This window comes from Pithys albifrons, chromosome 28, assembly GCF_047495875.1.
Source record: "Pithys albifrons albifrons isolate INPA30051 chromosome 28, PitAlb_v1, whole genome shotgun sequence".
In the NCBI taxonomy this organism is placed as follows: domain Eukaryota; kingdom Metazoa; phylum Chordata; class Aves; order Passeriformes; family Thamnophilidae; genus Pithys; species Pithys albifrons.
In genome coordinates, this window is record NC_092485.1 from 6,103,524 (window position 1) to 6,127,059 (window position 23,536).

Consider the following 23,536-nt stretch of genomic DNA (forward strand, 5'->3'; position numbering starts at 1 on the left):
AGTTGTTTCCTCCCCATCAGGAACTCGAGGGCATAAAATGGGCTTAAGCAGCGTGAGGGGTCGATGGGGCAAGGATAGGGATGTGTGAGTGGGATGGCTCGGGCGGGCGGGATCCCTCCTGGGCATGGAATCATTCTGTGCTTCCAGCTCTGCCCAGTATGGCTGGAGGCTGCCAGCCCCTGGACAGCCAGTGGTGACTCTTGCTGTCTCCCCTCGGGGTCCCACATACGCGGGGGTCAGTGGAGTCTCTGCAGAGTCACCAACACAGGAGTGCCCATGGCCACTGAGTGCTGTTTGTGGCTGGGGGACCAGGGCACTGCCTGGTCTGGGCTGAGGCAGCTCCCTGGCCATGGCAGCACTGGCAAGGGGACCTCGGGGGCCTGTCCTTTGTCCCAATGGTGCTGCTGGAGCAGCCCCTGGGCAGAGCCAGGCCAGGACCTTCAGCGCCGTCCCTGCCCATCTAGGCCTGCTCCCGCCAGGAGGGTTTGCCCGTGCTGTGCCCAGGCTGTGTGTCTGCAGTGGGGAGGGCAGTGGCAGGGCTGCCCTGGGGCACGGAGGGGCAGAGCCCAAGAGTGTGGGCAGCCCTGGGCAGGGGGCTGTGGGGCTGTGCCAACACGCCTGCCCCATGCTGCGGGTAGGAGAGGCTGAGCTCAGGCAGGAATGCTGACTTGGATGGGATTCCTGGGGCAGGAGCTGCCCGGCTCTATAATCTGCCGTGAATGCACTTGCTCCCACATGCCTCTGTAGAGCCGGAGCCGCACATACCTTCGCCTACACGTGTTCTTGCACCCACTGCGGGGCACGCGCGGTCTCTGCGTCTGTGCCCACCGAGGCTCCCTCCACCAAGCTGCCCAGAAATGTGGTGCAATGGGGTGCAGACCTGTCCAGAATCCCTGTGCAGGCAGCTCTGTGATGTCAGGCAGCAGGTCCTGCAGGTGCAGTCTGTCTGTGCCAGCCCTTCCTGGGTGCCTGGGGCACATCCCCACAGGCCTTTTTGGAGAGGAGCCCTTGTAGCTGCCATGCAGTGCCTGTGCCAGGGCCATCCCAAGGCAGGGCTGCAGCCTCTGCAGCTCTGTGCTCAGCACCCCTCCAGCCTCTGGGAAGAGGGGTCTGGAAGAGGCTCTGGGGACCCAGTGCTGGTTATTGGCCCCCACAGTGCATCCCAGTGGTTAGAGATGTGTGGACTCTTTGTGGCTCTGATCCCTTTGCAGCTCTGGCCTTCACATCCCCCTTTTGGCCAGGTGTTTTTCCAGCCTTCCTTAGAAGCACCTGAAGAGCAGGGCTTGTTTGGGCAGCCTCTTCTCCTGAGCCCCAGCTTGGCTTCTGCTGGGCAGCCCCATTTTCCCAGGGTTCTGCTTTCTCTGGGTTCTTTTCCCTGCTCTGAAATTGTTTTCCCTTGTGCCCTGGAAGACCCAACCACACCTTAAATCACTCCTGTGATAAGGGACCGGGTGACTCACTGAGAGTAGTTCTCCTGGTCCTCCTGCCACAGGGACCTTATTTAGCTCATTTGCAAGGCAAACAGCTCTACCAGCCCACGCTGGCCTGACATCCTTCCTTGTGGAGGAACTGGCTTTGGCTGTGGGGTCACTGGGGGTCTGCAATGGATCTGTTTCCATGGGGTGACAGTGTGTCTCCAGGTGCTGCTCGCTGGTGTCGCAGTAAGGGGTGGACCCCCATGTGTGGGTTCCAGGGTGGAGGTGACTGAGCCCCCTCTGCTCCCAGCCCCCCAGATGGCACTGTCAGGGGGCCCTGGCACAAACCCTGCCCCCCATACCCTCTCTCTGCACGTTTGTTCTTGAGCAGGAAAAACATCCCAGGCGGGGTGGGGACCTGCAGTGCTGGGCTAGGTGGGAACACTGAGCCAAGATACCCAAACCAGCTGAAATGTTACTCAGCCCAAAGGAGGAGCTCACCTAAGAAGTCTTGTGGGAAGGGAGAACTGGGCTGAGGGTGGCCACGCTGCTGGTCACAATGCCCTGGGAGTGACACAGTCCCTTGGGAGAGCTGCGGGGTCAGGACAGGTGTAGTGAAGTGGGTCAGAAGTAGTTTTGTGGACATGGGAAGTTACCCAGGAGGATTTTGTTTGCTGCCCCATCTCTGCCATCCCCTGAGGCTCCTGGGCTGGCACCTTGGGCTCACAGCAGGGAAGAGCTGGTGGCAAACTCCCCTGGATGGTGAGCAGCTGTTTCAGGTGAAGTAACACCTTCGGTAGCTGTGCATGTGGTTGCAGGTGGATTTCAGGGTGGAGCAGCTCGGGGAGATGCAGCTGGTTAAAGGGTAACTCCAGCTCTGCCGGGTCAGGACGAACCCGTCTCTGCAGGGAGGAGGAGCCCGAGTCCTCCCAGCATGGCACAGCAGGGAAAAGCTGCATTTTTGTGGCTGCCCTGTGCTGGCTCACTTTGTTCTTGTTCTTCCCTGGGGGCTCAGTGCCCACCCTGCAGCCCGAGGGTGCTGGAGGAACTGACCTGACCCCATGCCCAAGAAAGAAGCTCTCCTTTCCCCCTCACCTCCAGGGGTTGGTGGGCTTTGTGGTGGGGTGCTCCTGTCTGGATTGGGGCTCCCCTTCTCCCAGAGCACTCCGTGCCTGGGCACTTCTGGACTGTGGAGTGCCAGAGCTGCCATTGGCACTGTGTGTGCCATGCCCTGGCAAGGCTTTTCCCCAACCCAGGTTCCCGTTGCAGGAGCAGCAGCTCCACGTCAGCCCCAGCTGGACCCTGTCCCCGGGGGGCTCGGGGGGTCCAACAGCCACGGATTTTGCAGCGCTGGAGGAGCTGCTGCTCCCCTGACCTCGGGGAAGGCTCTGCCTCACACGAGGCCAAGAATGCTGGCCCCAGACCAGGGAATCACTTTGTGCTCAGAATCTGGAAGCACCAAAAAGCCCCACTGGAACCGCTCAGGATCCTCCTCCCGGTGCTCAGACACCAACAGCCCATTTTGTCCTTAACACCTGGGCAGTGGGTGCCCTCCTGTGCCCGGCTCCCACACCTGCCCGTGCCCTGCTGGCAGAGGCAGCTCCCATCGCCCATCCCGCTGCGGGAATGCCGGTTATTTTATTAGCGGGAGTGTGTCCTGGCTCCAGCTGCCTCCAGGTGACTCATGTCCACCCTGTCAGAATCCTTTATTTGCAGCAATTTTTAACTGAAGAATGTTAGTCCAGAGTATCAGTTTAATAAAAAGAACACTTCTCATTCCTGCAGAGCATGTAATCCTAGGATTAGAGATGCTGAAACTGCCTTGAGATCATTAACTAATTAAGACTTCCAGCCTGGCAGGTCACTGTCTCTAATCCTGCCTGGTGGAGCAGTGATGCTGGGCACGGGGAAGGCAGGTGAGTGCTGCAGCAGAGCTGGCTCTGAAAATGAGCCACACAGCTCAGGCACTTCCTTGGAGGCCTCCAGCCATGACAAAGGAGGATTTTTGATTTTTGAAGTGCAGAGATGAATTGAACCCTCTGCCTGTGTGGACACTGGTGGGAGGTGTGCCTGTGCCAGAGTTCAGGGCTCCACTCCTTGAGCCCACCCTGGGGGTTGGTGGGGGCTCAGCCCTCAGTGTTCTTCACTCCCAGGTGCGTACAAGGTGGTTTTTCTGCCCTGTTCTCCATCAAAACAACAGTAATAGAAACCAAAACTGCCCACAAGTGGCGCGGGGTCTGGACTGGGGCTTTGCATACGAGATGTGGTGCAGTCCCTGCTTGCAGCTGCCTCTGGTGTTTCCCCTTTCTTTCCCTGCTCCCCCAAGGCTCTGTGCCCTGCAGGGATCTAGGAATGTGCCCAACTACTTCATTGCTGTCATGACCCATGGAAAAGGTGTTGTGTTTGGGCAGCACCTGGTAGGGAGCCCCAAGCCCCCTGTGCTGCCAACCACAGAGGTTTGCAGAGCCAAGGCAGCTCTGTCTGGCCACAGCTCACCATGTCTTTGAGACCTCATGGGTTTGGGCTTTTTCCAACCTTCCCAGTCTTTGCTAATTGTTTTTAAGCTTCTGCTGCCACCAAAAGTGTTAGATAAATTGCTTTTCTCTTTGTTTGAAAACTAAGGTTGAGCTCCTTGGCCCTGGGGAGCTGCGAGGAGCAGGCAGGGCTGGTGGCAGGGCAGGGGCAGTGCTGGGTGTCAGAGCACAGTGCCAGCCCACTGCAAGGACACGGCAGTGCTGGGGTCCCTGGGGTCCCAATCCATCAGCACCGAGGCCAAATTCCTGTTCCAAGCTATGGAAAGGAATTTTCCCCTCCTCCAGAGAGCGGCTGGGCTGAGGGAGGGAGCTGGATCTGCAGGCAGGATATCTGCCTTGGTTTTAGCCCTTTGTAGTGCAGCACATTCTTCTCCAGTGGCGTTTGGGCTGTTTGGTTTGTTGGGGACAGTGAGAGTCCCTTTGGGGGCTGAGGGGACAGTGTGGGCTCTGCTGTGCCTTTGCTGCACCTCACTTCTCCAGGCTGTTCCTGCCCTCCTGTCCCAGGGACGGAGCTGCCCCACCAGGGATTCTCCCTCTGGGACAGCATCATGGGCACATTCCTGCACCCTCTGTGTGAATTGGGCCTGCCCAGGTGGGGACACGCTGCTCGCCTCATCTCCCAGCAGGAGCACAGTGTCTCCTGCTGCATCACATCCCGGGCTGGGGAAAGCGGGCGAGCGGGTACAGCCTGTCCTGCTGGAGCACCCAGTTCCCTTGGGAGCCTCTCACAGGTGAGCTCTGGGTGCCCCAGCTCCAGGAGCCCCTCGGGTGATGCTCATCCCTCTGTGCTTTGGGCAATGGGCAGGTCCTCATGCCCCATGCTAGGCTGTACTTTGCTTTTCCTGGTAACTTTGAAAAGTCACATCCCCTCCATCCCAAAATTGGTCCCCAGAACCCAAGGCCAAGTCCGTGGGATTTTGCTCAACACTGGGAAAACAGAGGTGGGCAGGGAGGAGATACAGAGCCCTGATCTGATGGGCAGAGCCTGTAACTCTGATCAGATAATAATTAATAACCGGGTTTGGGGGGCCCCTGCCACCTCCATCCACAGCACCTGCGCTCTCCGTGTCCTCGTGGGCGAGGTCCCAGCTGGAGCAGGAGGATGAGTGAATGAAAATTGAATTCATCACATTTTTGCTGGATTAGCAGTGCAATAACAGGGCAGGCAGCACACCATGCCCAGGGGAGTTGGGCTCAGCCAGGAGCTGTGCAGGGCAGGGTCCCCTCTGGCAGAGCCTCAGCACAGGTCACCGAGCAAAGGGCCCAGAGTGCCTGATAGGAACCACTGTGGTTCTTTCCTGTGATCTGTATCAGCCCTGTGTGCCCTGAGGGACTGGGATGGAAAACGCACCTGGAGCAGTGGCTGTGGTGGGCAGTGAGGGGCAGCGTGTTTGGGGCAAGCACCAGGAGCAACTCCAGGAGCCAAGCGCTGTCGTGTGAAATACTTGCAGAGTGGAAATGGGTGGGAAATGGAGATGCAGCTTTGGGTGCTGTCACTTTGTGCCAGGTGATGGTGGCACAACTCTGTGGCTCATGGCACAGCCATTTTACTTGCTCAGCCCCACTGTCATCCCAGTGTTCCTGACCCTGCTTCCTCTTTGTGTTCCGTGCAGGCTGGTGGATGATCGGTGTGTGGTGGAACCAGCTGCTGGAGACCTGGACAACCCACCCAAGAAGTTTCGAGGTGAGACTTGGGCAGCTCCATCCTTGCCATGGGCAGCCCTGGGGACAGTGCTGGCCCTGAGCACCAGGGATGGGGACTGAGGGTCACATCTCTGCCTGGGCAGTGCTGGCTTCTGCCTGACTGCTCCATGTGCTTGGGTTGCTGCAAACTCAGGAAAAGGGCTGTGCCCCAGAGAGCATCCTGGGTGGGTTTGAGTACCCAGAGCTTATACCCAGAGACTGTACAGAGAGCTGTGAAATCTCCCCAAACTCATGACCAAAGTGTTGGGTTTGGGGTTGGTTTAGGGCAGCCATTCCTGTCATCCTGGCTGCTGTCATTTTATATCTCCTTTTAAATAAGTCTTTTAAAATGTTGCCTCCCGACTCTGTTCTGTGCCTCCACCTTTTTTCCAGGTGCATTCCACAGTGGGTGCCACGCAGCACCCTTCCCCCTGGGCACCCTTCTCCTCAGGGATCCGACCAAGCAGTGACCTGGCTCTCAACCAGAGCTGTTGCCACTAATTTGTTCATGGGTCTAATTAACAACCTATCCAGCAGCTCCCAGCATCCCACAGCCCTGTACAGCCCAGGGAACCATCCCATTTAATGGGCATCAGTGGACCTTCCCCTGGGGCTGGACGGGAAGAGCTCCAGGTCAAGCTCTGCTGCTCGATGGCCATCGCTGTGCCATGGAAACCACACACTGTGGCTCTTCCCTGCAGGGCAGTGACAGCCTGGCCAGGGTTTCTGTGTGCTGCTGCTGCTGTCCCCACATCCTGTGGCCCGACCCTGCCCCGTCCTGCACGTGGGTCACACCAGGGCTGCCCACCAGGCAAACGGGACCCTTGTCCCGAGGTCAGATCCAAAAGGTTCTTTGGAAATGCCAAATCCCACCCAAAGCCTGTTCCTGTGGCAAGGGCTGCCCGGCTCAGCCCTGCCCTTGAGAGACACTCAACACCTCTCAGTTATTTGCTTTTTCTCTGTGGTTTCTCCCCCTTCCGAGGCTCTTCCCAGCCCAGTTCAAGCATGTCAGGAAAAGCAAATCCAGCGCTTCCACCCTGTGCTGAGCCACACAAGGGGCAGTGGGACGCTGGGCCATGCCCTGCCCCCAGTGCCCCACATTCCCTGGAGGATTTGCAGCAGGTTTTGCCCCCACAGCCTCTCTGGGCCATGGCAGGTCAGCCCCACACGCCCCTGCTGAGCTGCTCATTCAGGGCAGTGCTGACGTGGGAGCTTCCCTCGCCTTCCCTGTTTTCCACCCACCATCCATCTTGCAGAAAGCTGTCGGTGCTTTGGCCCAGATGCCAAAATCTCTGGCTCACAACACAAACTGTGCCAGAGACTTTGTGTGTGAAATCCTCACTGTACCTCAGCTTCCCTCCTTGCAAACCCATGCTCAGCTCTGAGCCGGGGCAGACCCTTGGGCAGGGCGTGCATGGAGCCAGGGCTTGGATTTGCACCCACCTCCGAGTAGCTTGGCTGGATTTTTCCCTCCCCTCAGTTTTAGCTTCCCACCGGGACCTTTTGCAGCCTAATTAGTAATTTAATGGAGACATTCCAGGTGCTGCAGGTGGCCTGGTGTGGCTGTGGCCCCACTCGGGGCGGTGAGTACAGGCAGCCAGGCATGGCAGCTCCTGTGCCACGGCGTCACGGGCTCCCTGGCACGGGATGTGCCACTGGCAAACAGACCTGTAAACGAAATGTGAAACTTGGTGCAGTGCCAGCGGCCCGGCCGGTGAGAACGGCACTCCCAGGTAAATAAACACGCTCTCACCAGCGCCTCGGGGCCAGGGCCAGCATGGAAGGGATATTTGTGTTTTCTTTTCATGTCTGAAGTTTCTGGACTGCTATTTCAGGCATAATTAGGGCGATTCAGGCTGCAGAGCCCTTCCTGCCCTCGCCCTGTACATCTTCCAGCCCTGGAAGGGGTTTGGGAGATGTGAGTGCCTCCTTGTCTCCAGACATCTGCTCTCCTGCTTCAGTTCCCAAAGCTTGGATCTGGGTGTCTGCACTTCCCACCCCCCATCCTGGGGGAAAACAGACACATTGGGACAATCTGCAGAGCAGGCAGTTACTGGAACTGTTTGGAGGGGCTGGGTTGCATCTTGTGCATCCTTTAGGACCTGAAATGCAGCTGCTCACACATGGATTTTGAGAGTGGGTGCTCGTAACATCCAACATGGGTGATCCAGGCTCCCTAAGACTGTTCTGGAGGGTTGGAAGTGTGTATTCCAATGGTATGGCCACAGGGTCGGCCCACAGTCTCTGCAGGCTCAGGGTGTCCCGTGGTAACAAGGGATGAGGAGATGGCTGCTCGTGTCTGGCCTCCCTCCCGGCGGGATCCTCTCCTCCTTTGGTGCAGCTGGGCTTCATCAGGTCTCCTTCTCCCCCTGAAGTTTTCCTTCCCAAATAGCACAGCCATTTCCGATGGGAACACTTCTAATCACGAGTCCAAGAAGTGGAGTAATTCCTGGACTCATTATTTATCCTGATTTAAAGCTGACCCATCAGCCAATAGATGGTGACGTGACCTCCACATGTCCCTGCCATGTCTCCCTTGGACCCCCAGCAGCAGATGGGGTTGTGGTGGGATGGGGGGACCATCTCCCAGTGGTGCTGCTGGAACAGGAGCCGTGTCCTGCAGAGCCCTTGCTGCTCTCCCTCTGTGGCACTGGCCCCACCTGGGACACGTTGGTGGCTGGTGCCTCCTCACGCTGCCTGCTCTGCTCCCAGATTGCCTCTTCAAAGTGTGTCCCATGAACCGCTACTCGGCCCAGAAGCAGTACTGGAAGGCCAAGCAGACCAAGCAGGACAAGGACAAGATCGCAGACGTGGTGCTGCTGCAGAAGCTCCAGGTGAGGGGGGTGAGGGACTGTCCTGCCCAGAGTGGGTGACCTCTGGTGATGGTGGTTTTGGGATAAGAGGGGATTTCCACCTGCCTTTGCCCCATGCCCAGCCATTGTTGTCTCACCCTCCTGGTGCTCCTTGTGCAGAGGGGCTGTGTGAGCACAGCCCTGCACCCCCTGCACCCCCAGCACCCCGGGGGGGTTCAGAAGGGAGCTCTGCAGCCAGGACGTGCTCCAAGGGCTGTGCAAGGGAAAGGCTCCTGTTGACTTCCCCGAGGTTTGGACAGGGCCCATGTCAAACATTGCACAATGGCCTCAGACAGCTGGCGAGGCCCCGCGGATGATTCATAAAACCAAAGCTGAGGAGAGATTCACTAAATCATCTCATCAGGCCTCAAGCCCAGCCCCAGCTCCAGTGGCTTCAGCTCTGCCTTGGGCAGGGAGGTCTGAGCCGTGTCAGAACGGGGTGTCCTGCCCTAATTCAGAGGTGCCAGGACAGGGTCAGTGCCTCCCACCGTGCCCAGCCCTGTGTGGTCACTGGCACGTGGAAACACCATTTTCCTATCCCGTTGGATTGGACTTGTAACGTCACAGCTGTCCTGGCCACAACTGGACCCAGAGGCTCATTTCTGAGCCTGATTGATTGCACCTTGGTGAGGATTTGTCTTAAAGAGATTCTGCCATTTTCTTGCTGCTTCCCACTGCTCCTGATGTTCCTCTGGAGTGGAGCACAAGAAGCTGGGCAGGAGGGAGCCGAGCCCCACTCTGCCACACAGCCCTGTCCCATCCTGGTGGGCACTGGGCTCCAGCCTGCAGCTCATCAGGGAGGCTGAGACACAGGCTGAGAACATCAGCAGCCCACAGGGATGATTTCCTGAGGCAGGAGCAGCCAGGTCTCGAGCAGAGAAGCTCTGCCAGGCAATGCCCCTGGTCACCTTTCTGAGCCTGTGCTCTTCACTGTTGTTTTTTAGTGGGTTTAAGGCTCTGTGTTTTCTTGGCTGGCTAATTGTAGGTGCAGCCCAGTGCAGTGCAGGCAGGCTGGGGGGCCTTTCCTCCCCCTCTGCTCATGTCTCCCCATCCTCCCGCTCCAATCCCTGTGTGCATCCCTGACAGCCATCCCTGGGCTTGGGGACAGGCCCCATCCCATCCAAGGGACAGGCTGGAACATCAGCCCTGTGGACTCGCATGCTTGGGGCAGCCAGTTCACACTCCCACCCCACTGGCTGCTGGCGAGGGAGTAGCTCAGATCAGGATGGAGATTTAGGACACATCGTGGTGCCAGATCTCTCACCAGAGCCTTGTTGCTCCATGGGGTTGTTGTTAAACTCCCAGAGCCACATCAGTGCAGGATTTCTTGGCAGCAGGTTTGTTTTCCTGGTGGCAGCAGCCACCATTGCAGGGCTCATGTCCCCAGGTGGCTGTGTGGGGTGGGAGTGTTACTCCAGGTGGCACCCAGAGCTGTGTGGGGACAGAGGGTTACCACAGGTGGCACCCAGAGCTGTGTGGGGACACCTGCCAGGCACATTCAGAGCCCTCACCTGCTTGGCCACTCACAGACCCACTGCCCTGCCCTCCCAGTGCCAAGCCATGATTCCAGATGTTCCCCAGTTTTTCTGATCTCAATGAAAGGTGGTGAAAGCAGGATGGGGAAGGGCAGAAACTCTCCCAGCTCCATCCCTCCCGACTGTTTCCCATCCCAGTTGTGGGGGAACACTGTGCTGATGCTGTCTGGGCCTTGCCCAGGCTGGTGCCATTGGCACACCCTCACCATTCCCAGATCTGCTGTGGAGCAAGTTCCTGCCTTGCTCTGTGTGTGTCAACATCACATCACTGCTCTGACTGCCAGAGCCACCACACAGAAAATGTCTGTGGTTTTGGAGAGGGGCTGTGAGTGCTGCTGAGCAATTCACTCGTGGGCACTCATTCTGCTGCATCCTGTGCAGCAGGTCTGGACCTGCTCCACCTCTGGGCATGGCACTGCTGGCATTGCTGGCACAGTGCCTTTGGCTCTTTGGTTTTGGTACTGCCAGGAGCCCCCAGTCCCCAGGGCCCATGTGGTAGGTGTGCTGCTCCAGCCCCCAGCCTGTGCACAGAGTCCTCATTCAGTGCTTCCCTCTCAGACCTGGTGTCTTGGAGGAATTTCAGTGCCATTTTGTCCCTGTCCTAGTTTTTAAAGTTCTCAGTTTACAAAAGAAGTTTACTCACATGCATTTTATAGAGCTGCTCAGGGCTGCACCGTGGTCCTGGGCTGAGCTCTTGGATGTTGAGGACCATGTTGTCCGTGCTCTGGGGGATGGAGTGATGCTGATCCTGCATCCTAGCCCATCCCATCCTCCCTGTGGCTGAGGAAGTTCTGGAATTTTCTCCTGGGAAGGGAGGAGGGTGCTGCTACACTCAGCTCTTCTCCTTTTGGCTCAGCATGCGGCCCAGATGGAGCAGAAGCAGAACGAGACAGAGAACAAGAAGGTGCACGGGGACGTGGTGAAGTACGGCAGCGTCATACAGGTACCGGAGCTCGCTGTCCCTCCGTGCTCCAGGGGTGGGGGGATGCACAGATCAGCACACCTGGGTCAGGCAGCTGCTGGGAAGGGGCTGGGGGATCTCCCCCGGGGCTTTGGGGGGCTGCACTGCCCCAGCTCACCCAGTATTTGCTCCTCCAGCTCCTGCACATGAAAAGCAACAAGTACCTGACAGTGAACAAGCGGCTGCCGGCGCTGCTCGAGAAAAACGCCATGAGGGTGACACTGGACGCCACCGGCAACGAGGGCTCCTGGCTCTTCATCCAGCCCTTCTGGAAGCTGAGGAGCAATGGGGATAATGTGAGGAGCACCCTAAATGACACTGTACAGAGAGCACCGTGCCAGGGCTCGGCTCCCTGCTGGGCACCTGGGCTCATCCTCGCTCCCCTGTGCCCATTTTGCTCCCCAGGTAGTCGTGGGAGACAAAGTCATCCTGAACCCTGTCAATGCTGGGCAGCCGCTGCACGCCAGCAACTACGAGCTCGCCGACAACGCTGGCTGCAAGGAGGTGTGGGGGGCCTGGGCAGGGCTGGGATTGGGGCTTGCCTGTTGTTTTTCCGTCTCTTCCTTCCTTTCCTTGTCCCAGGGATCATGACTGCGCTGTCTTGCTCCTTAGGTGAACTCAGTCAATTGTAACACCAGCTGGAAAATCAACCTGTTCATGCAGTTCTGTGACCACATGGAGGAAGTTCTGAAAGGGGTAAGGAAGGAGGTTTGGCTGCTCGGATCTGGGGATGCATCCCTGGTCCCCCACAGGGACAGGTTGTGTGAGCAGCCATTTGGCTCTGTGGCAAAGGCAGAAAAGAGGTCCTGCCTTCAGGACTGTAATTTCTGGAAGAATTCATCACTTGGAGAACAGAACAGCAAGCTGGACTGGGATGTTTTAGTATCTCGTGGCAGCAGGTCCCTGAGGGCATAAAATTACCCTCTGCCTCAGTGTATTAAATTGGCTCTTGAGGACAACCGAAGGCCCACCCGGTGCCAGCAGTGGCATCTCACTGCAAGGCTAATTCTCAGCTGTTTAGCCCTGCAGCAGGGCTGCCTGTTGCCTGGGAAAGGAACTTTCCCTGCCGAGCTATTGTTTGGGGCCAAGGTCCTCCAGGAAGCAGCTGGATGGATGTGGATTGTTATGATCTTACAGACCTTTGTCCCCAGGCACTGCGCTTATCCCAGTTTTCCACATCCTCCTTCCCGGGGTGTTAATGCCTTAAACATGTTGGGGAGTGGAGCCTCTGCCCACTCCAGGGCTGTAGAGTGGTGGGTTCACATCCATTTATGTCCTGGGGATGGGAGCAAAGTAGTCACCTGCATGGGTAGCAGGAGCAAGGGCAGTGTGTGGTGCCCTCTGCCCTCATGCCTGGGTAACGGGCCCTCCCTGGGCTCCAAGGAGCACTTGTGCTGCCTGAGGCAGCTTTTGTACAGCTCAGGTAGGTTGGATGGGAAGAGATGACAGTGCCCTGCAATCTCAGGGTCCCACAGTCCTGCCATGCAGCTGAGAGCTGTGCTCTGCTCTGGGCCATGGACAGGAGGGATCCCATCCCCTTTCAGGGTAGGGGGGGTCACAGAAGGAGATACATCACATGGTAGGAGAGCTATGGAACAATTTCTTCACTGAATGAGTGGTTAAACATTGGAACAGGTTTCCCAGGTCAGTGTTCAAGTCACCATCCCTGGAAGTGTTCAAACTGCAAGCAGATGTGGCACTTCACAACCTGATTTAGTTGGCATTGGTGGTATTAGGTCTAAGGTTGGACTTGATCTTCAGGGTCTTTTGCGACCTTAATGATTCCAAGGCTCTTTGTCCCTGGGTCTCACCATCATGTCCTGGTCCAGGGGGATGTGGTGAGGCTGTTCCACGCCGAGCAGGAGAAGTTCCTCACCTGTGATGAGTACAAGGGCAAGCTGCACGTCTTCCTCCGCACCACCCTGAGGCAATCAGCCACTTCAGCCACCAGCTCCAATGCCCTGTGGGAGGTGGAGGTGAGCAGGGAGGGGATGGAGAGTGTGTTTAGAGGATTTTGGGGTACCTTCATGGGCATCCCAGTCCCTCAGTCCCCCATGCTGAGCTCTGTTCTGCCTCTCCCAGGTGGTCCACCACGACCCGTGCCGAGGGGGAGCCGGGCACTGGAATGGCTTGTACCGCTTTAAGCACCTTGCCACGGGCAACTACCTGGCAGCAGAGGTAAGGGGGTGAGCAGGGGGTGCAGGAACATGCCCTGCCCTGGAGAGACTGTGCCGCCTCTAGCAAAGGCAGTGCCCATCTTGGGCAAGGCAGCGATGCCTGGCATTGCCCCTAGCCCACTCCAGTTTGCTTTTGGAGCCCCCATGGCTCTCCTTGGTCACAGGAGACACTGGCACTGGGGCTGTGAACATTGTTGTCACTTACCTGGTTGTGGGGCCAGGCTTTTTCCTCTGAAATCTCCCACCCCACGGTGAAGAAGTTTGCTTGCCCAAATGGCTGTTTCTGGCTCCTTTTTCTGGCCCAAAAGTGGGGTGGTTGAGGCTTTTCTGTGCTCACCTTGTGCCAAGGGGACTGACTGGCACAACCCAGTGATGAGTCATCCTGCTGTCCTTGCCTGGGGAGGGTGGGGGCAAAATCTGGGTCTAGAAACACCATCTGCCAAGTTTTTTCACTCCTATTTAAGGCAACTCAAGGCCTCCTGATAGAGACACAAAGGAGTTGCTGCACTTAGATAATGTGGTTTATTTGACACTAATGAGCTGCCAGGACCAAGGGCTGTGCTCTGCTGCCAGGGAAGCAGGGACATCCCAGGGACACCGTGTGCCACAGTGCTCCCTAGTTGGGGAAAACACCCAAGGGCAGCCCTGGCACCCTTAAACCACTGTGGGATGGAAAACAGGAAATACTGGGGCTCTGAAATGGGTGCTTTAAACCCAAAGACACTTGGCTGACATCTGCAGAGGGAAGAAGATCTTACACTGACCCCCATCCTGGGTTGTTGATGCCCATGGGGCCAGCATTGCTCACTGAGAGCTCAGCCTGGGGCCTCCAGAGTTGTTGCTGCCACACAGCCTGGGTCTGCTCTCTGGGCAACCCCTGTCCCCCTCACAGCGCTGGAGCACCAAGCACTGGGTGTAGGTCACGTCCTCCAGCCCCACCTGGGCAGGTTTCCTCTCTGTGTTGTGTTCAAGGAAGACAGGAATAGGGATCACACCCCACGCTCAGGGGTTCAGAGGGAGTGAGCGGGAGGACTGACAGCTGTCTTCATCTCCCTCTTTAACTTTCCAGGAAAACCCAAGTTATAAAGGAGACGTGGCTGAGCCCAAAGCAGTGCCCACGGTGAGCTGTGTTGCAGCCTCGCTGCAGAACCGCTGCTGCCGCTGCCCGAATCCCGCCGGCTCTTGGCCAGTGCCTGAAAGCAGGGAAATGTCCCCAGACAGAGCCCGCTGGGGGACGTGCCCGTGCCTGGTGCCGAGGCTGCCCTGCTGCCAGCACAGCTTCCACACCCCATGCTGAGAGCAGTGTCCCCATGTCCTGCTTGTGAGAGGACCCTGCCAAACCTGTCAGAGGGGTCCCAGTGCATGTTGGCTCCCCAGGCCACAGGGAAGTGCTGGTAGACAAGAGAGTTGGACGTTCAGGGGGGTTTTCTCTGCTGTTGGTGAGGTTTGGAGAAGGGAGCCCTTGTAGCTCAGGTGCCTCACACTGCGCTTGTGCTCTGCAGCCTCTCATGCATCTCTGCGCCGCAGCTCAGCCCCATGGCCAAGCAAAGCTCCTGCTGTGTGTGCCATGGGCACAGGGCACTGGGCTTGGTGGGGAGTATGGGCTTGGCCCCACACCAGGCTCAGAGTCCCCATCCCCATGCAGGGGAGCAGCAGCCGTGCCAGCCGCCGGAACACGGGAGAGAAGATCAAGTACCGACTGGTGGCCGTGCCCCACGGCAACGACATTGCCTCCCTCTTCGAGCTGGACCCCACCACACTGCAGAAGACAGACTCCTTCGTCCCACGGTATGTTGGCACCTGCCCCACAGGGGCCTTGGGATAAGGAAGGGAGGCTTCAAGGCATGGTGTGAAATTTTGGGCAGTCTGTTTTTAAGGAGGTGGTGCTGGGGGAAGGGGTGGGTGCTGCCATGTCTGTGTGGGGGTCACTCACCAGGTCATTGTGCTGTTTGCAGGAACTCCTATGTGAGGCTGCGCCACCTCTGCACCAACACCTGGATCCAGAGCACCAACGTGCCCATTGACATTGATGAGGAGAGGCCCATCCGCCTCATGGTATGGCCCTGCTCCCTCCTCCCATGCCTGCATTTATCCCCTGTGCCCCAATAGCTCTTTGTGTGCTCCTGCTCTCCCAGCACCCAGGCCTTACCAGGGACTGAACCACCCTGGATGATCCAGGGAGGTGGATGGACACCAGTCCATCCCAGTCACCTAGAGCCCACCCCAGCCCTTCTGATGGGAACAAACTGGGTCACTGACATCAGTTGGGTGCTGGCAGATGTTGGGGACACACTTGACATTGCGCTGTGTTTGTGATGCTCCTTCTCCATTGCTTCCCAGCTGGGCACATGCCCCACCAAAGAAGACAAAGAAGCTTTTGCCATTGTCTCTGTGCCCGTGTCCGAGATTCGGGACCTGGACTTCGCTAACGACGCCAGCTCAATGCTGGCCAACGTGGTGGAGAAGATGAACGAAGGTTTCCTCAGCCAGAATGACCGGAGGTAAAAGGCTGTTTCTCCTGGGAGATGGTGCCATGCTGGGCACCTCCAAGGGCTCCCCAGCACCACTGCAAGATAAGGCCCCTGCCTGGTCCTGGTGCCAGCGCTGTCTTGCTTTCCTGCCCACAACCCAAATCCACGCCTGCTTCTCCCAGGAGTCTGGCAAGGAAACCAGATAACAGCACAGCCCTGCTCTGGCCCCTCCTTTGCCGTCAGAAAAATATCTGAGGGGCTGGGAGATGGCCCACGATAGGGGCAGCCGTGTTAGTCACTGTGTTATTTTTAGGTGGGTGGGTTCTTGGTGCTTCCTGAGCAAACAGAGATCCCTGTGGGACAGAAGGAGCCGCTTCCGCCCTGCCAGCCTGCCCTGTGCTGGTCCCTCAGGGGTGACCAAGGGGGCAGAGGCTTTAAATGCAAAATCCCTGGCACGAGCCATGTGCAAAGGCATTTACTCTGGCACATATAGGAGCCATAGGGGCTGTAGATCCAGCTGTTAACCTCCAGCACAGAGTGGAGTGTTGACCAGCAGCTTCCCTGGGATGCTTTCGAGCCCTAACATGGGTTCTTTGGTCCCTCAAAACCCACTGGCGGCACTGCAGGGATTCGAGTCTGGGCAGGTGAGCAGCCCCCAGCCCACTTGCACTATGCCCCTTCACAGGTTTGTGATCCAGCTGCTGGAGGACTTGGTGTTTTTTGTCAGTGATGTCCCCAACAATGGCCAGAATGTTCTGGACATTGTGGTGACCAAGCCCAACCGGGAGCGGCAGAAGCTGATGCGGGAGCAGAACATCCTGAAGCAGGTGAGTGGCCCTGTGGCCCTGCATCCTAGCAAGTCTGAGGTCCTATGAAATTGTCCTTGTTCTATCCAGGACCACACTGGGGGCCAGAAGTCTGGAAAATCCCATGGAGCAGGGTCTGGTCTCCAGCTCCTGCTCCAGGGGTGCACCAAGCCTGGTGTCCAGCCACGCATGACGGTGGTGGTGTGGAGCAGGACACAGCACTTACCATCTGCTTTTGGGCAGATCTTTGGGATCCTGAAAGCCCCGTTCAAGGACAAGGGCGGGGAAGGGCCCCTGGTGCGGCTGGAAGAGCTGTCGGACCAGAAGAATGCTCCCTACCAGTACATGTTCCGGCTGTGCTACCGCGTGCTCCGGCACTCCCAGGAGGACTACCGCAAGAACCAGGTGCATGAGGGTGACCCCCCATCCCACCACGTGTTTCAGAACCCTGGTGGACTGCCAAGGTCTCGGTGTGGCAGGGGGGCATTACATTGCCCACCCAGCCCCATGTGCTCACCACCTCTCTGCCCCTCCAGGAGCACATTGCCAAGCAGTTTGGGATGATGCAGTCCCAGATTGGGTACGACATCCTGGCTGAGGACACCATCACGGCCCTGCTGCACAACAACCGCAAGCTGCTGGAGAAGCACATCACTAAGACCGAGGTGGAGACCTTCGTCAGCCTCGTGCGCAAGAACCGCGAGCCACGGTGCGTGTCCGGGGGTGCCCTCCCTCAAACTGCGGGATGGGGGCAGTGGGGACCCCCCAGACTCCCTCTCACAGTGAGCTGCCTCTGCCTGGCAGGTTTCTGGATTACCTCTCGGACCTGTGTGTGTCCAACCACATCGCCATCCCCGTCACACAGGAGCTGATCTGCAAGTGTGTTCTGGACTCGAAGAACAGCGACATCCTGATCAAAACAGAGTGAGTACCCAAGGGAGAGGGTTTGCACCTCGGGGTTTGTGTCTGGTCCTGCTTCCATCAGCTCCCGTGGTGAAAACACATCATGCCTCGAGGTGCAGCCTCTCCATCTACAGGAGCATCTCCAGATTTCCCCCTTTCCTGTCCTAGGCTGAGGCCGGTGAAGGAGATGTCACAGTCCCACGAGTACCTGAGCATTGAGTACTCAGAGGAGGAGGTCTGGCTCACCTGGACAGACAAGAACAATGACCACCATGAGAAAAGCATCCGACAGCTGGCGCAGGAGGCCCGAGCTGGCAATGCCCATGACGAGAACGTCCTCAGCTACTACAGGTGATGATCCCGTGGCATCTTCTCTCCAGGTGAGGGCGTGAGGGGTACACGGCCTCATTCCCTCTCCCCCTCATCCCTGGCAGGTACCAGCTGAAGCTCTTTGCCCGCATGTGCCTGGACCGCCAGTACTTGGCCATCAAGGAGATCTCCCAGCAGCTGGGAGTGGACCTGATCTTCCTCTGCATGGCAGATGAGATGCTGCCCTTCGACCTCCGGGCATCCTTCTGCCACCTCATGCTGCATGTGCACGTGGACAGGGACCCCCAGGAGCTGGTGATGCCCGTGAAGTTTGCACGGCTCTGGACCGAGATCCCCACGGCCATCACGATCAAAGAGTGAGACACGTTGGGGCTCAGGGTGGGTTTGAGGGACTGGGCAGGAGGATGGGTGGCAGATGCCGTAGCAGGAACTGGGAGGGAAGCATTTGTGGAGTGACCTGGCAAGGTCTCATCCCTCAGAAGGAAGTGGGCTCCATCTGCCATGGGCATCACTGCTGACCATGATGGTTCAGCAGCTGCGTGGACAGTGCTCCTGCCTGAAGGAGGAGACTCACTGCCCCTCAGCTCACCTCAACATCTCCCCTGGCAGCTATGACTCCAACCTCAATGTCTCGCGTGATGACAAGAAGAACAAGTTTGCCAGCACCATGGAGTTTGTGGAGGACTATCTCAACAACGTGGTGAGCGAGGCCGTGCCCTTTGCCAACGAGGAGAAGAACAAGCTCACCTTCGAGGTGCGAGTGCTGCCAGTGTCCCTGGCATCTTGCAGGATGTGACATGGTTTGTGTCACTGCCTCTGCAATGAGGGGGGCTGTGTTGGGCATCCCTGTCCCCCATGTTTGATTTTCCTGCTCAGCCACAAGGTCTGGAGTTGCTTTGTCCTTCCCCAGGTCGTCAGCCTTGCCCACAACCTCATCTACTTCGGCTTCTACAGCTTCAGTGAGCTGCTGCGCCTGACACGGACACTGCTGGGCATCATCGACTGTGTCCAGAACCCCCAGCTGATGATGCAGGCGGTCTACAATGACGAGGTGACAGGTGAGTCCCTGTCTGTAGCCAGCAAGGGGTTTGCTGTGCTCTGCCCAGTGCTTTCCAGCTTTGGTTGCAAGAGAACAAGCCGCTGGTTTGCTGATGTGGAAGCCTTGGCTGGGTGTGCACTGGGAAGTGGGAGGTGGTGAGCCCTTGGCCATGCCAGAGAAACATCCAGTCCCTCCTACTAATTCTCTGATTAAATCTACAGTATTTTCCTGTCTAGGTGGGTCCTTCCTTGGTCCTCTGCCACCTCCCTCTTCTCTAACTGCCCACTGTGGCTGCCTCTGTAGGGAAGAACGTGCGGAGATCGATCCAGGGCGTGGGGCAGATGATGTCCACCATGGTGCTGAGCAGGAAACAGTCCATCTTCAGCTCCCCGAGCCTCAGCACTGGGTCAGCCCCAGAGCAAGTGGACAGAGGGAGGAGCATTGAGAATGAGAACATTGTGGTGATGGAGACCAAGCTGAAGATCCTGGAAATCTTGCAGGTTGGAGCCAGTGGGGCTGTGGTGGAACCTATGAGATGGGGGATGTGGAGATGTGATTTTCTGATGCAGAGGGACAGTTGGCATGAAGAGGGCACTCACTCACTTCTGCTTTCAGTTCATTCTGAATGTGAGGCTGGACTACAGGATTTCCTACCTGCTCTCCGTCTTCAAGAAGGAGTTTGTGGAAGTTTACCCCATGCAGGACAGTGCGGCCGATGGGACAGCTCCAGCCTTTGACTCCACAAGTAACTCTCCCACTTTGCTCCTGGCACACCTCCAGCCCAGCAAATGCCACAGACTGGGAGGGCAGAGGTGGCAGCTCCAGCAACCTCTGCCTGCTGCTGCTGGCAGGGAGAGGGGGGGATGGAGCTTGTACAGGTGGGATAAGGTGTCCTCTGTCCATCATGGATGCTCAGAGCAGGGGCAGGGAGCTGGATTGGTTCCTGTGGGTTCCATCCCATGCACAGAAAGGCACTGGGCACCCCTTTCACTCCCTCCCTCTCCCCTCAGCTGCAGCCATGAACCTGGACCGGATCGGTGAGCACGCAGAGGCCATGTTCGGTGTGGGGTGAGTCCCTGCTCCCAGCTTGTAGCCAGGGGGCTCTTTCCCTCCTGTCCAACCTGCTGAGGCAGGTGATGAGGAAGAGCAGACTCTAAAGGCTAACAGAGCCATGTCCATCAGCCCTGGGGGGTGACTGAGCACAGGGGAGCTCCTGCTGGGCTGGTAATGCCGAGCACTTCTATCCCGGCCTCAGGAAGTCGAGCAGCATGTTGGAGGTGGATGACGAGGGAGGGAGGATGTTCCTGCGGGTGCTGATCCACCTGACGATGCACGACTACCCCCCGCTCATCTCCGGCTCCCTGCAGCTCCTCTTCAAGCACTTCAGCCAGAGGCAGGAGGTCCTGCACACCTTCAAACAGGTGACCCTGGGGGAACACTGCTCTGGAGCACCCCAAGCACCGCATGCTTGGCTGTAGATGCAGGATTTGGGAGGGAGTTCTGGGAGAGGAGCAGAGTGGGCTTAGTGTTCCAAACTGGAAATCTGTGGGAATGTCGCTGCAGGTTCAGCTCCTGATCTCAGCCCAGGATGTGGAGAACTACAAGGTGATCAAGTCAGAGCTGGACAAACTTCGCACAATGGTGGAGAAATCAGAGCTCTGGGTGGACAAGAAGGGCAGCAACAAAGGGGACAGCACAGTGGAGGGGAACAAGAAGGAGAAGAAGGAGGTGAGAGCCCCGAGCAAGACCCTCGGAACAGGGGTGGGAGTGGGAGGCAGAGGGGCAGCTCACCTCAATCCAACACTTGCTTCTCAATGGGCCATGCACACTATCCCTGGAGGAGGCGGCTCTAGGAGGGTCTTTTGGGGCATAACTGTGCCCCAGACTTTGGAGAGGCCCGGTGGGACCCTGTGCTGTTGTGTCCCTTGCAGCACACTGCTGACGAGGAGGTCATTGCTCCAGGAGAGAAGAGCAGTGAGAACTATCAGATAGTCAAGGGGGTGAGTGAGAGTGAATCCCAACCCTAGGGCTGTTCCCAGAGGCATGGCCAATGCTGTTGGGGCCACCAGCAGGAAGGGAAGGGGTAAAATCCTGGGGGTATTTCCAGGGTGGTTCAGCAGAAACAAGTCCAATCCAGGGCTTGTTCCTGCCAGCTCAGCACAAGGAGGAGCTGTCACATCCCCAGGGCTGTGAGTGAGCCTTGCACTGGGGGGCCTGAAGGGGACTGGGTGGGTGACTGGTACAAGGGCTCCACATGGCACTGGAGGGAGGATTTCTGAGGGTGCCAGGGAGCCCCGGGTTTATGGAAGATTGCAAGCAGACCCAAGTGCTGGTGGCCATCTTGAGGGGTTCCAGACTCAGCTCCCCCCACCATGGTCCCTCTGTCCCCAGATCCTGGAGCGGCTCAATAAGATGTGTGGGGTCGGGGAGCAGGTGCGCAAGAAGCAGCAGCGGCTGCTGAAGAACATGGACGCCCACAAAGTGATGCTGGATCTGCTGCAGATCCCATATGAGAAGGTGGGTGGGCAGAAACTGACTGGTCCTGAGTGCCCGGGACAAGGGAGAGATGCACCCCCTGCGTGGTGGGTCCTGTGGCCTCCTACCACCCTCCATCCCTCCCAGCTCTGGGTGTTTCTCCTTCCTCAGGGGGATGCCAAGATGATGGAGATCCTGAAGTTCACCCACCAGTTCCTGCAGAAGTTTTGTGCTGGCAATCAGGAAAACCAGGCCCTGCTGCACAAACACCTCAACCTGTTCTTGACCCCAGGGGTAAGGACAGGGCACCAAGGCAGGGTCACAGGGAGGGAATTCAGCACCGTTCCTGGGACTGAGAGCAAGGGATGCAAGTCAGGAGGAGATCCCGGAGAGGAAGGAGCAGGATGGGATGGGAGGGCTGTTCTTGCAGCCCCCTGGCCTCACTTTGCACCCTGGTCCACAGCTGCTGGAGGCAGAGACAATGCAGCACATCTTCCTCAACAACTACCAGCTCTGCTCAGAGATCAACGAGACGGTGCCACAGCATTTCATCCACTGCGTGGCCACCCACGGCCGCCACGTCCAGTACCTCGACTTCCTGCACACCATCATCAAGGCCGAGGGCAAGTATGTCAAGAAGTGCCAGGACATGATCATGACCGAGGTGAGCACCAATCCTGGCTGGTGGGGCAGGAGCAGGGTGGATAGCAGGGCATCACTCTTGGAACCTGTAGGTAGCATCTACAGGAGCTCAATGCAGGGTCCCAGAGACAGTTTTGGAGTCCCATCAGCTGTGATTTTTGATTGTACTGCAAATGCCTGGTTTTCCCTGTAAACATGTGTCCCTGTCACCCTTCAATGTCCACTACCCCTCACCCCCCCACTGTAGAGGGGGCCAAGATTTGGCCTTAGAGGTTTCTGACCCTCTTTTCCCAGCTCACCAATGCCGGGGACGATGTGGTGGTTTTCTACAATGACAAGGCTTCACTGGCCACCCTCCTGGAGATGATGACAGCAGCCAGGGACGGGGTGGAGGAGAACAGTCCCCTGATGTACCACATCTCACTGGTGGACCTGCTGGCTGCCTGTGCTGAGGGCAAGAACGTCTACACGGAGATCAAATGCACGTCCCTGCTGCCCTTGGAGGACGTGGTGCGGGTGGTGACACACGAGGATTGCATCACGGAGGTACGGGGTGCCCACAAGAAGGGTGATGGTGGCCTTGCACCAACTGCCTTCTGACGGTGCCTCTGCCCCTTGCCCCCCTCTCTGGCAGGTCAAGATGGCCTATGTGAACTTTGTCAACCACTGCTATGTAGACACAGAGGTGGAGATGAAGGAGATCTACACCAGCAACCACATCTGGACTCTCTTTGAGAACTTCACCCTGGACATGGCCCAGGTGTGTGGAGAGGATTGGGTAGAACAGCAGCAGTGGCTCAGATGGGGACAGGATGATGTCACTGAGGTTCACTCAAAGCCACCTGTGGGACTTGGGCACCACAAGAACTTGTGTAGCTGCTACTCTAGGAGCTGGGGATGGGTCAGGGCTCTCTGTCATGGACCCAGGAGCTGTGCCACTGACCATGTCCTTCAGCTCAGCACGGTCCTGGCAGCACCATGTGCCAGCAGCATCTGGATGGACATGTGCCTACCTCGCTCTGGTACCATCAGCATCCTCCCTCTCCTCACAGATGTGCAAGAAGCGAGAGAAGCGCCTGCCAGACCCCACACTGGAGAAGTATGTGCTGACAGTGGTGCTGGACACCATCAACGCGTTCTTCAGCTCCCCCTTCTCGGAGAACAGCACCTCACTGCAGGTGACAAAGCACTGCATGGACAGGATGGCTGGGGGAGGAAAACAGCTCATCCAGCCCCCCAAAACGAGGTCTGGACACCTTGTGCTGACACACTCCTGCCTGCTTTCTCCTTCAGACCCACCAGACCATTGTGGTGCAGCTTCTCCAGTCCACCACGAGGCTGCTGGAGTGTTCCTGGCTGCAGCAGCAGCACAAGAACTCGGTGGAGTCCTGCATCCGTACACTGGCCATGGTCGGTAAGAGCCGTGCCCAGTGCCCACAGGGTAGGGGACACAGCCCCCCTGGGCTGCCTGTGCCCCAGCAGCGAGCAGAAGCCACTGTCCCTCCTGTGGAGGTTGGCAGGACACCACAGTGAGGGGCTGCCATCTGGGAATGCAGAGGGTTGGGTCTGGGATGTGCTTTTTCTTGAGCTACATCTCAGCACAACCAGGGTGGTGTGGGGACAAACCAGAGCCTGGGCTTGGTTGGGAGCTCCCTGGTATGTCCTTGGCTGGACACAAAGCCAGCATTTACAGTGGTTTTCTCTGCCAGGATT

General features: G+C 57.8%; 1 protein-coding gene across 4 annotated transcripts in view; it reads left to right on the plus strand.

Moving 5' to 3' along the window:
- ITPR3 (inositol 1,4,5-trisphosphate receptor type 3) overlaps window positions 1-23,536 on the plus strand; it is a 36,491-nt gene that overhangs the window by 664 nt on the left and 12,291 nt on the right. For 3 of the 4 annotated variants that reach the window (XM_071578444.1, XM_071578447.1, XM_071578448.1), the window contains exons 2-34: window positions 5,563-5,633; window positions 8,345-8,466; window positions 10,876-10,962; window positions 11,118-11,276; window positions 11,386-11,484; window positions 11,593-11,676; window positions 12,810-12,956; window positions 13,063-13,158; window positions 14,227-14,277; window positions 14,803-14,945; window positions 15,113-15,212; window positions 15,498-15,658; window positions 16,314-16,455; window positions 16,678-16,839; window positions 16,971-17,143; window positions 17,239-17,358; window positions 17,506-17,688; window positions 17,772-18,023; window positions 18,277-18,421; window positions 18,578-18,725; window positions 19,010-19,206; window positions 19,322-19,451; window positions 19,717-19,774; window positions 19,962-20,127; window positions 20,270-20,434; window positions 20,638-20,706; window positions 21,098-21,223; window positions 21,353-21,475; window positions 21,645-21,845; window positions 22,118-22,369; window positions 22,458-22,583; window positions 22,876-23,001; window positions 23,117-23,237. In XM_071578444.1, the coding sequence (XP_071434545.1) occupies window positions 5,563-5,633; window positions 8,345-8,466; window positions 10,876-10,962; window positions 11,118-11,276; window positions 11,386-11,484; window positions 11,593-11,676; window positions 12,810-12,956; window positions 13,063-13,158; window positions 14,227-14,277; window positions 14,803-14,945; window positions 15,113-15,212; window positions 15,498-15,658; window positions 16,314-16,455; window positions 16,678-16,839; window positions 16,971-17,143; window positions 17,239-17,358; window positions 17,506-17,688; window positions 17,772-18,023; window positions 18,277-18,421; window positions 18,578-18,725; window positions 19,010-19,206; window positions 19,322-19,451; window positions 19,717-19,774; window positions 19,962-20,127; window positions 20,270-20,434; window positions 20,638-20,706; window positions 21,098-21,223; window positions 21,353-21,475; window positions 21,645-21,845; window positions 22,118-22,369; window positions 22,458-22,583; window positions 22,876-23,001; window positions 23,117-23,237 (4,505 nt within the window). The remainder of the gene's footprint in view (window positions 1-5,562; window positions 5,634-8,344; window positions 8,467-10,875; window positions 10,963-11,117; window positions 11,277-11,385; window positions 11,485-11,592; window positions 11,677-12,809; window positions 12,957-13,062; window positions 13,159-14,226; window positions 14,278-14,802; window positions 14,946-15,112; window positions 15,213-15,497; window positions 15,659-16,313; window positions 16,456-16,677; window positions 16,840-16,970; window positions 17,144-17,238; window positions 17,359-17,505; window positions 17,689-17,771; window positions 18,024-18,276; window positions 18,422-18,577; window positions 18,726-19,009; window positions 19,207-19,321; window positions 19,452-19,716; window positions 19,775-19,961; window positions 20,128-20,269; window positions 20,435-20,637; window positions 20,707-21,097; window positions 21,224-21,352; window positions 21,476-21,644; window positions 21,846-22,117; window positions 22,370-22,457; window positions 22,584-22,875; window positions 23,002-23,116; window positions 23,238-23,536) is intronic. The other variant, XM_071578446.1, reaches the window with a different exon arrangement.